Source organism: Poromitra crassiceps (assembly GCF_964638095.1).
Source record: "Poromitra crassiceps genome assembly, chromosome: 22".
Lineage (NCBI taxonomy): Eukaryota > Metazoa > Chordata > Actinopteri > Beryciformes > Melamphaidae > Poromitra > Poromitra crassiceps.
The window spans coordinates 21,947,974-21,958,848 of record NC_139647.1 but is presented as its reverse complement, the minus strand read 5'-3'; the positions used below and the strand labels follow the sequence as shown (position 1 = coordinate 21,958,848).

Genomic DNA, 10,875 nt, shown 5'->3' with positions numbered 1-10,875 from the left:
TGTAATGCGTAAAGAACGCGTCCTGGCCACATAGGCCGAGAGCGCCCTTACGGGGCACAGCATGAGCAAACGTCTCTCCTCGCCCGTCTCTAACTGAACGGCGGGGGACAGAATGCTGATAAGTCTATGACCATAGACCTAAAGCTGACATTAATAATCTTAGGTTGGTACGCCGGGTTAGGTCGCAACGTAACCCTGCGCCCATCATTACCACACAGGCCTGCTGCACCGAGAGGGCAATCAGGTCACCAACTCTCTTTCCTGACGACAAGGCCAGCAGCAGCGCGGTCTTTAAAGACAGAACCCTTAAATCGGCGGAGTCCAAGGGCTCAAACGGATGACCCGTTAGCCCGTCCAGCACCGTAACCAGGTCCGATTTGGGGGAAAAAACGCACCGCGACGGCGGGCGCAGTTTACGCGCCCCCTTCATGAGGCGCAAGACCAAAGGGTACGCCCCCACGGGGCTCCCTTCAATTCCCCTATGGCAAGCAGAATCGCGGCTACGTACACCTTAAACGACTGCGGGGACTGACCCGCGTCAAGCAGGCTCTGAAGGAAACAGAGAACTGGTCGCACACTGCAGTTCACTGGATCCACGCCCTTACTTGCTGCATAGTGCATCCCACATTATCAGGCAAGCCCTGGGCTAGCAACTGGTCCGGTTCAGGAGCCAGACCGCTAGCTTCCACCTGCCTGGGGAGGGGTGGCACACCTCCCCCTCCACCTGGGATAGGAGATCGGCCCGTACCGGCAATGCCCAGGGCGGATCTTGGGCCAGGGAGACCAGGTCCGCAAACCATGTCTGCCTGTGCCAAACAGACTAAAACGAGCCGGAGGCGCTGTTCCCTCACCCTGTCCCACACCTGACGGATCAGGGGGGGTCGGGGGAAACGCATAGAGCCCCTCCCTCGGCCACGCGTGCGCTTTTAGCGCGTCATGACCTAACGGGGGCTGTCCTCCTGGATCGAGAACCACAGTGGGCAGTGTGTCGCGCGCTGCGATGCGAGAGATCGACGCAGGCGCGACCAACCCTGGCCCAAACCTGTTCCATCACCCGAGGGTGGAGGCACCACTCCGTATAACGGGGATTGCCTCGAGACAGCAGGCCGGTCGTAACTCCGCCGTCCCGGCAGATAGACCGCTGACACTGAAAGGAGACGGGGAAACACCCACAGGTGAATCCCCGCTATGGTTCAGCGCCCCCGACCGCACACCGCCCTGTTTGTTCAGGTGGGCGATCGCTGCCCTATTGTCCGAGCGAATCAGCACATGGTGCCCATGTGTGAGCCGCTGGAAGTGTTACCTCCGCAGGCCGGGGGGACTGCGGAGGCAACGTTCTCTTTCGAGTCTGGCCGCACGCGGACTTGTCCGGCAGTGCGGTCCCCAAGAGAGCTCCCAACCAACAATGGGCCCACGGCGCCATTGATGGTGGGCTTGTCCTGAGGCAGAGCCCGGCGAATCGCCTTCAGCTCTAGCACGTTTATGTGGCGAAGCTCCTGAGCCTCCCACCGGCCGTTCGCCGAAAAATGCCCGCAAATCGCACCCCCTCCCCAGAGGGAGGCGTCTGTGCGAATTACCATCCTGAGCGGGACAGGGCCCCACCGAGTACCTCTCGAGAGGTAACGGGGGTCCGCCCATATAGCCAGCGCCTGCCAGGCCTGACCTGTCAGAGGAACCCTGCGATGACGGTCCCCGGCCGAGTCCAGGCGAAGCCTGAGAACCATATTTGGACCACGAGAGCATGTGTAGCCTCCCTAGCGGGAGCACATGCAGTGCTGAGGCCATCAGGCCCAACATTACTGTGCACTGATGCACTGACACCGAGGGCACAGACCTAACGTCCTTGGCTTGCTGTCCGAACCGTGTGCGCCTGTCGCTCTGGCGAAAGGCTCGCAGGAAGTATAGCTCGAGCCCCAGGAAGGTCGCCGCCTGCGCCGGGACGAGGCAACTCTTCTGCCAGTTCACCAAAAACCCTAAGGTTTGCCGGTGATCGGTCACCACCTTGGTATGTTCCGCGGCACAGACCCTCGAGTCGGCCGCTAAGAGAACGTCGTTGAGATATAGGAAGGCGCGGAGGGGAGCCACGGCTGCCTCCACGCACACCGTGAGGGTTCGCGGGCTCAAAGACATGCCGAATGGCAAGCCACAGAACTCGTAAGCCTTCCCCCGGAAGGAGAACCTCAGGTATTTCCTGTGTCTCCTGACCATGTGGACATGGAAGACCGCACCTTCCAGATCCCTGGAAGTAAGAAATCCCCCTGTCTCAACTTGAACAGGTGGGGAAGAGAGCATTCGGGATGGGACTTCCTCAGCGTCTTGTTGAGACGCCGAAGGTCCAATTTTGGACGCATGTAGCCGTCCATGGCCTCCTCCTCCACGGCCAGATCGGGGGTCCCGTCGAACGTGGGTGGGCAAACTGTAGCGCGTATCCCCTCTGGAGGGTGCGCCGTAATGGGGACGGGGGAACATAGATGCTCCCAGGCATCGAGCCTGTTGGACAAGATGGTCTCTTGTGGCCAACAGAGCGGAACCCGTTCCACCACTCGGATCATCCTCTCTCCCTCAATGTCCCCATAGGAGACAGTGAACGGTCATCAAAAGCAGAGAGCATATGAACTGAATCAAGTCTCTCTGCCCGCTTCGCGCTCAGAAGAGAGTATCACCGTCTCATCATCGTGGATAGCGAGACTGAACATTTTAGAAACACATTTCTCAAGTTAGAAACTATAGAAATGATCCCTGAATATAGTCATGAGCATATTGCTGGGCACCGGGACCTTTCGATCCGGTGCCCTGATGGGGGGCGGGACGTGAGAGGCTACGCCCCCCCGCCGCATGGACAGTTCCGTAGAAGCTGTGCATGCTGGGGGAGAACTTCTTACGCAAGCTCCGCCTACTGACGCGCTGTTGTATCGAAGTAACCCCCCCCCCCCCCTGCCTTTCGCAGGCTGGGGGGACTGCGGAGGTAACGTTCTCTCTCGAGACGCACGTGGACTTGTCCGACAGTGCGGCCCCCCAGGTGAGCTCCCGACCAGCAATGAGCCGTTGGTGCCATTGATGGTGGGCTGTCCTAGGAGCCTCTAGCCGAGGCCAGGCCGTAGCCATGGACCAAGGCGAGCCTTGATGCTGGGTATGAGACCCTGGGCGAGCTCCCGACCGAACTCGGGCCTTGGGCACCGAGGACGGTGGGTCTAAAGCTACAAGCCGCAGGCTGGAACTAAGCCCAGCCTTGGTGAGCCAACCGGTGGGCTTGACCTGGGCGCTGCCAACCGAGGCCAGGCCGTGGCCATGGACCAAGGTGCGCTGTGCCCCCAGCCAGGCTCCCTGCGCTTGCAGGGGGCGCCCCAACAAGGGAGTGCGACCCATGGAGAGCTCCCAACCACCCCGGGCCTTGGGCACCAAGGGCGGTGGGCTTGTCCTTAGAGCTACAAGCCATAGGCTGGCACTGAGCCCAGACCTTGGCGAGCTGTAAGCCCTGCTGGACGCGTAGCGCCAGCAAGGATCAGTATGTCTATTGTAGCAGAGGTATCTCGCACCCAATGTACTTAGCACACAGGTACTAACTGCACGGGTGTACGCCAGCTATCTGCAAAATGCTATCGTTCTGTGCTAAACAGTACTAAATATTGCTATCTGCACCTATGCAAGGCAAGCTAGCTTTAACACTTCTTTGAGAGCGGACCTCGGTCAGCTCTAAAGAGCTTAGCTGCGGACAAAACCGAAGGTTCAAGGCGCCTGTGCAGCGTGCTCGTGCCCAAGGCCGAACACGCACTTAACGTGCCGATTCATATTCGGCCAAGTAGTTTTACACACGGCCCATCCCCTCCCTGACCTTCCCTGCTCAGTAGCAAGAGGAAGCAGGAAGCTAACCACTAATAGCAAGCTCCCGCAGGGCGCACCCTAATAGCGGGAGTAATGCTTAAGCAAGCTAGCAAGAAGCACAGGCTAGACAGTAAGCAACCCGGAGGCTAGCGAACGTGCGCGTGCAATGGTAACGTAAGCGGCAATAGCCCATCCCGAAGGGGGGGCACCAATACCCACAACCTGTTAACCCGAGAGAACAGACGTGGAAGCCACTAGCTAAGCTAGCATAGCACTGAGAGACAAGCGTGCGCCAACACAAGCCTGCGCACAGGCCGGTGCAGCGCGTCTCTACCCTGAGTAACACGGGGAAGCAAGCGTGACCGCAAGCAAAGGCCAGCGGCCCGCGAAGCTAGTCAATCTCAGAAGAAACTCCTCAGCGGGAGTTGCAATCTAGTAGATGCTAATTGCACGAGGCAAGCAACACTTAGCAGACAAGCAAGCTGGCTAAGATGGCGTAAGTACTGAGAGAAGCGGCCCACACAAGGTGCGGGGCGAGCTCACCTAGCTAGCGAATCGCCCAGCTAAAATCTCAGACGCCAGTAAAAGCTACACTACATTTATGTAGGTCCCAGCAACGCCTGTGCGGCGTGCTCCTGCCCTTAGGCATGCACACATCAAATTAATTGTGCCGGTCGTAACCGGTAGCCTCACAGCTAATACAGCACCTAGCTGTTCCCCCCTCTCTCTGTCTAACAGGAAAACGGGGTTACACATCGCTAGATACTGGCTGCACGGGAGCAAGCTAGCTAACTAGCTATTTCACTGAAGAGCATGGCTACTAGCTACTACTCTCGCTTAAGGCGCGCCCTACACAGAAGTAGCTGGCGCGAAGAACTTAGCACACAGACACTAACTGCACGTGTGCACGTTAGCTATCTGCCACAATAACCGGGTGCGTTACCCTGTCTGGGGACGCAGCCAGATATGGAGTGCTACAAGGTAGTCCAAGCTAGCTGCACTAAGCAAACTAGCTAACTATCTAACGCGCGCGCTCTAAAGCCGGCGTTCCTAAAGTACCTAGCAACAGAAACAACCGCACGGATGCAGCTAGGTATCTGTGACAACTGTGCTATTTAGCCTGTTGTTCTAGTGCTAACGGTACAAGCTATTCTGCATGTATGCAAACCTAGCTAGAGTTATGAGTGCAGACCTGAGTCATGCGCTCAAGCCTAACAACGTTACCCCGTTTCCGGGGAAACGTTTCACATCGACTGCACGGCGGCAGTCTGACAACAGTTAACTAAGGAAGATACTCTTAGCTTTTTAGATGACTTGTTCCGACGCCGCAGGGTGAAGGGTACAGGGTCGGTCTCCGAAGCCTGCTTTATCCCGTCCACGCGACCCTCTTGAGGTGGGCAAGTCAGCCGGAACGAGCCTAGTATCTAAAGCTATATAATATAACTCCTCGTTAACCGCGGAGCTTTCACAAAACACGTCTTCACAGCGGGTGGAAGAAAGCGGAAGTGATTATTCCCTGGGCTGGCAGGACGTGACGTAGTCACGTGGATCCGTGTCAGTCCCAGGGGGTACCACGCCACCTACGGGTGGGTGGTCAGGTTTTAATGAAAAGTAATTTTGGAGCAAAATAACAGTCTTCCATAGGGCTGCGTTGCAGCGTTTAAGGCACTAGTGAGAGCTTGAGTTCGAAACGAAGTAAAACCTGGACATTTCCACCACTGATTAGACATAATAGACAGGTGGCCAGATGGGCCAGATTGCATCATGTCCTGACATTAAAAACAGAGAGGGGGAGTGGCTGCTTCATCCAATCACCTGCAAGGTACTTTTTTGAAAGTGCCTTTGAAACGGTTTCTCGAGCGACGCGGTCCCAGATGGTTACTGTATGTGAAAACAAACCATCTGGCAGCATCATGTTAGGTTGTCATCACATCAGATGTGTTGTGCTGTGTGCTGTTAGCGCCAATTAAGACAGTTTCCAAGCAGTGTTTCTAGGAACAAGTAAACAGAGTCAAATTGACCACCATGTTGAATCTGGCTGGGCTGGGCTGGGCTGGCCAGGGAGAAGATTTACACCTGCATGCGTCATGACCCAAACCATGAGCATAATTACATGGGACTTAATTGATGCTAGCAGGGGGTGCTCCCCAGGTATATTACACACACTCTTTGAAATGCAATCCTTTGTTCCACCTCCCCTTTCCCAAAGTCTTACAGTAGGTTGTAAATAATAATAGGCAATAAAAGAAAAATAATAGTGAAATTCCAAGAATGGTCTGAACGTCTTTTCCTGCACTTACACACCAGCATGTGCTGTACGTATCCATCATTTTCAAACCTAGAAACTCCTCCGGGAATATTTGTGGCATATTGCCTCAATGACTAGATGAGCATAAGTCTGTCCATGTCTGCACTTAGTGTAAAATGTCTCTCCTAGTATCTCTCATCTATCAAGCACCATCAGACTGGGGCTTCAGTTCTCTTATTTCTCATATCTCATATCGTCTCTCTCGTCGGGACGCCGTCTGTTGGATGTCAGCATGCTGCCAGTGATCAGGTGACGTGATGTCAGCATGCTGCCAGTGATCAGGTGACGTGATGTCAGCATGCTGCCAGTGATCAGGTGACGTGACTGCGTACATGATGTCAGATTAGCAGCTCTGCCATATTATCCAGAAATGTGTGGGAGACTACAAAGAGAGGCACACTGTATAATCTCTCTCAGTACCAACTCTGCCACAGCACAGAGCAGCCGTTCTTTCTGCTGCGCCACAAAAAACGGAGGATGAGAGAGAGAGAGAGAGAGAGAGAGAGGTAGAGGAGAAGACCCTTCATTACCCTCCACCCCCACCCGAATCAAGTTTATCTGCTCTGCCTTTATTTCAATAAGCAATGGACAGCATGTGCAGACACTGAGCACACTAGGGCTGCAACTAATGATTATTTTCATAATCGATTAATCTGTCGATTATTTTCTCGATTCATCGATTCGTTGTTTGGTCCGAAAATGGTCGCAAATGATGATCGGCGTTTCCCAAAGCCCAAGATGACGCTCTCAAATGTCTTGTTTTGTCCACAACTCAAAGATAATATCAGTTTGCTGTCATACAGGAGTAAAGAAACCAGAAAACATTCACATTTAAGAAGCTGGAATCAGAGATTTTAGACCTTTTCTTTTAAGATTGTACTCAAAACGATTATCAAAATAGTTGTCGATTAATTTTCCGTCGATCGACTAATCCTTGGCATACTTGGTAGCACTTCTGTAGAGACTGCAATTGACCGCGCTGCAGACTGTATCATCCTATTGCATATTGTTGACCTTCTCAAGGAAACTAATGGTAAAACTGTGGTAAAATTCCTATTCTAACATAATAAAACCAATAAAGTAGAAGTTAAAAAGTATGAAAATGATTTATTTACAAAAAGCAAAGTCACAGAGCTCTGGCTCAACACCCCCTCCTCTCCTGCCTTAGGGAACTGACCCGGAAATCCCTTACTCGCATCCTTTTATAGCCTTTCACAGGAGGTCCTTATGGTAGGAGAGCAGCTTATTGCAGAAAGTGCCCCCTAGATCTCGAGGGAGGTATTACAACAACTTCTAGATTCTCTCCACAACACACCGCAAAGACTGTTCAAAGTGATACGCATGACAAGTTTTGTTATGGCTGACTCAATCCATCTTCCCCCTTTCAAGTCCTTCTTTATTACAGGTCCAATTAAAAAGGCCGTAAATGTGCTCCATATTTTAAATGAAGTCAAAATTGATGTCTTAAGTTAAGAAGTTCTGGGATAATCACCATAGACTGTTATAAACAAAGCTGCCATGCAATGTTAAGGAGTAATTATTACACCTTATATCACCTTGTTTCAGGGCAACGCCATAATATAAGACTTTTTGAACTTCACAAAGTGACAACTGTTGATTTCTTGGACAAAGGTAGAGAGATTTCTGATGTATACCGAATATCCAATATCCCATGTGTGTCCAACAGCGTTCCATTGCTTTGGAAAGAACCTACAGTACAGAATAGGATTTCCAGCCTTGATGCACCGTGTGAAATAGGAGGAATATAGCCGGTATATCCACCTTAGTGTGACCTATAGTAGGATATGCACTTCAAAGACACTGAGATAATGCTCTCTCTCCTCTGCGTATAACACTGTTTTCTGTGAAAAGCACACAATAATATCATGCACCAGTCCAGCACACAAGGTTAACACACCCACAGGTTTACTGTATATGGTATAGTGTAAATGTTATGAGTTATTACCAGTAAAAAAAATTGCACTTATATTTCCATTCAAATATCATTACAAAATATTTTAGTCTCGGCAAACAGAAGCTTTCAGCACTTGGTTTCAACATGAGTTTAAAGTTAAATTTGTAAACTTTTTTGGGTGTTTCAACATCTGTAAACACGTGTCTGTAAAGGTGACAACTGGAACATACAGTATCAACCCCCAATGTTAAAGTAGTTATTTTCTACATTCATGCACGTGTTATGTACAGTATGTACTTCCTGGAATGAATACAGAAGAAATATTTTATTCATTCTTGGGGATTTTTTTTTTATTGATCTTTGCAATACAAACATTCACTTTGATCACACATTCAATCACTAAAGCTTTGTAAAAGAGTGGTCCAATCTTCCCAACTAAATATTAACATATCCACACAAACACGCACGCATGTGCACACACACACACACACACACACACACACACACACACACACACACACACACACACACACACACACACACACACAGAAAAATAAAGGGAATACTTCTAGTCAATTAAGGCAACATGGAGTGGAACAGGAACAGCATAAAATATTACAGTCACAATAGAAATACACAACAATAATAACTATACAGACCACACAACAGGTTATGTTTTCATATGAATACTTGTGTGTTTGGATACTCACTATCACCGACTGATACAGTATAACACAAAGAAAAGAGCCACCTACAGGAAATCAAACGTCATCAACAGAAAATTCAACTCTGAAAAAGACGTCACAGTCCCGCCCACACTGTTTGACTGACAGGTGATCTAATGGCAGTGCAGAAACACCACAGCAATGAGAGCTAAGCAGCAAAGATGGAGAGAGAGATATTAAAAAAGGTAAAACACTGAATCCCACACATTGCTACTTCCTGTCTACTTGAGCTTACACAGCTCAGCAGTGACTCCAATGTAATAACACATCAGTCCAGGATGGAGAGGCTGAGTGAATGTGGTCTGGACTCTGTGGAGGAGAGTCATGGTTTCAGAGACGTTGTAGAAGGACAACATACCTGCCTTGTGATCCAGGTACACTCCTACTCTGGAGGATCGAGGGACAGAGATGGGAGCTATGATACTCTTATGTCTGAACTGATAACTATTGCTGTAATAGTCTAATGCCCACGACTTGTCATTGTATCCAAATCCACCTTTTCTCTCTGTTCTGCTAATATCTTTATATGAGACTGCTATTGAAACTCCCCTCCCGCTCCACTCCACCTCCCAGTAACAACGTCCAGTCAGACCCTCTCTACTCAGGACCTGCTGCCAGAAAGTGAATCTGTCTGGGTGACTAGAAGATGGCGGTTCTCTACTCATGCATGCTGCTTTTCTGTTCCCCTCAGATAATAACAGCTGTGTGTTTGCTGTGTTTGGATCCAGTGTGATCTGACGTGCATATTGTAAGAAGTCAGCTCTGGTCTTGGGCTGTGGTTCAGTCACTGTCAGTGAGATCTTATGAGGCCATTCCTCTGACAGGATGTCCTGTAGTTTATCTCTGGCCTCAGACACAGCTGCAGTCACATCCTCAAAGAAGAGCAGAGGACGGGTATCGATCCTGGGTGAGTCTGTAGATTGACTGAGACGTGACAGCGAGGGGTAACTGTGTAGGAAGTGGATGTGATCCTCTGTGTGTGAGAGCTGCTCCAGCTCAGCATCTTTCCTCCTCAGCTCAGAGATCTCCCGCTTAATCTTCTCCTGAAGTTTTTCAGCCCGACTCGCTTCCTTTTTCTGCTGGGATCTGATCTGCTGCTTCACCTCAGAGCTTCTCTTCTCAATGAGACGGACCAGCTCAGTGAAGATCTTCTCACTGTCTGTCACTGCTTTATCAGCAGAGAGATTCATAGCGTTCATCTCCTGTTGAAGCACCTTCACGTCTTTCTCTCTGCCCTGGAGTCTCTTCTTGATTTTTTGCCGATTCACCCCAAGCTCTTTCTGCCTCTCGGCCCTTTCTGTGGCAGCTGAGGCTGTGTCGTGTCCCTTATGTTCGTCCACGGAGCAGAGATAACAGATACACTGCTGATCAGTACGGCAGAACATCTTCATCACCTCGTCGTGACGAGAGCAGATGTTCTCCTGAAGCTTCACGGTGGCTTCCACCAGCCTGTGTTTCTTTAATGGAGGTGCATCGTAGTGAGGCTGGAGGTGCTGCTCACAGTAAGAGGCCGGACACACCAGACAGGACTTGAGGGCTTTCAGCTTTCTCCCAGTGCAGACATCACAGGCCACATCTCCATGTCCAGCATAGCAGTGATCAGGAGGAGCAGCTTGGAGTCCGGTCTTCCTCAGGTCCTCCACCAACTCTGCTAACATGGTACTTTTCACCAGGACAGGCCTCGGTGTGAAGGTCTGTCTGCACTGGGGGCAGCTGTGGATTTTCTTCTGATCCTCTTCATCCCAGTAGCTTTTAATACAGCTCATGCAGTAGCTGTGCCCACAGGGAATAGTCACCGGATCCTTCAGTAGATCCAGACAGATCGAACAGCAGAATTTCTCCCGGTCCAGCTGAATTCCTTGCTGCGCCATTTCACTTCTCAGTGACAGTGAGTCAGATAGTTTCACTTCCTCTGAACTGAAACAAGCTGGGCTCTGGTTCAAACCAAACCCCTGTTGTTGTCTTCATGTATATGTGCTGATCTGCAGCGAATGGGCTGGTCAGCTCTTGCACTTCACAACATGTTTACACCCATCTTTAAACTGGCAGATCTGTGAAAGGGGATGGAACAGGAAATATGTGGCGAGAACGCAACTGGCTGTGTT

The 10,875-nt window shown here is 50.8% G+C and overlaps 1 protein-coding gene across 1 annotated transcript; it reads right to left on the bottom strand.

The window, feature by feature from the left end:
- Nucleotides 1–8,469: 8,469 nt before the first annotated feature.
- LOC310796272 (E3 ubiquitin/ISG15 ligase TRIM25-like) lies at nucleotides 8,470–10,656 on the bottom strand. Its single transcript, XM_083658432.1, has one exon. The coding sequence runs from the start codon at nucleotides 10,639–10,641 to the stop codon at nucleotides 8,992–8,994; it is 1,650 nt and encodes a 549-aa protein (XP_083514558.1). The 5' UTR covers nucleotides 10,642–10,656; the 3' UTR covers nucleotides 8,470–8,991.
- Between the last annotated feature and the right edge of the window lie 219 nt (nucleotides 10,657–10,875).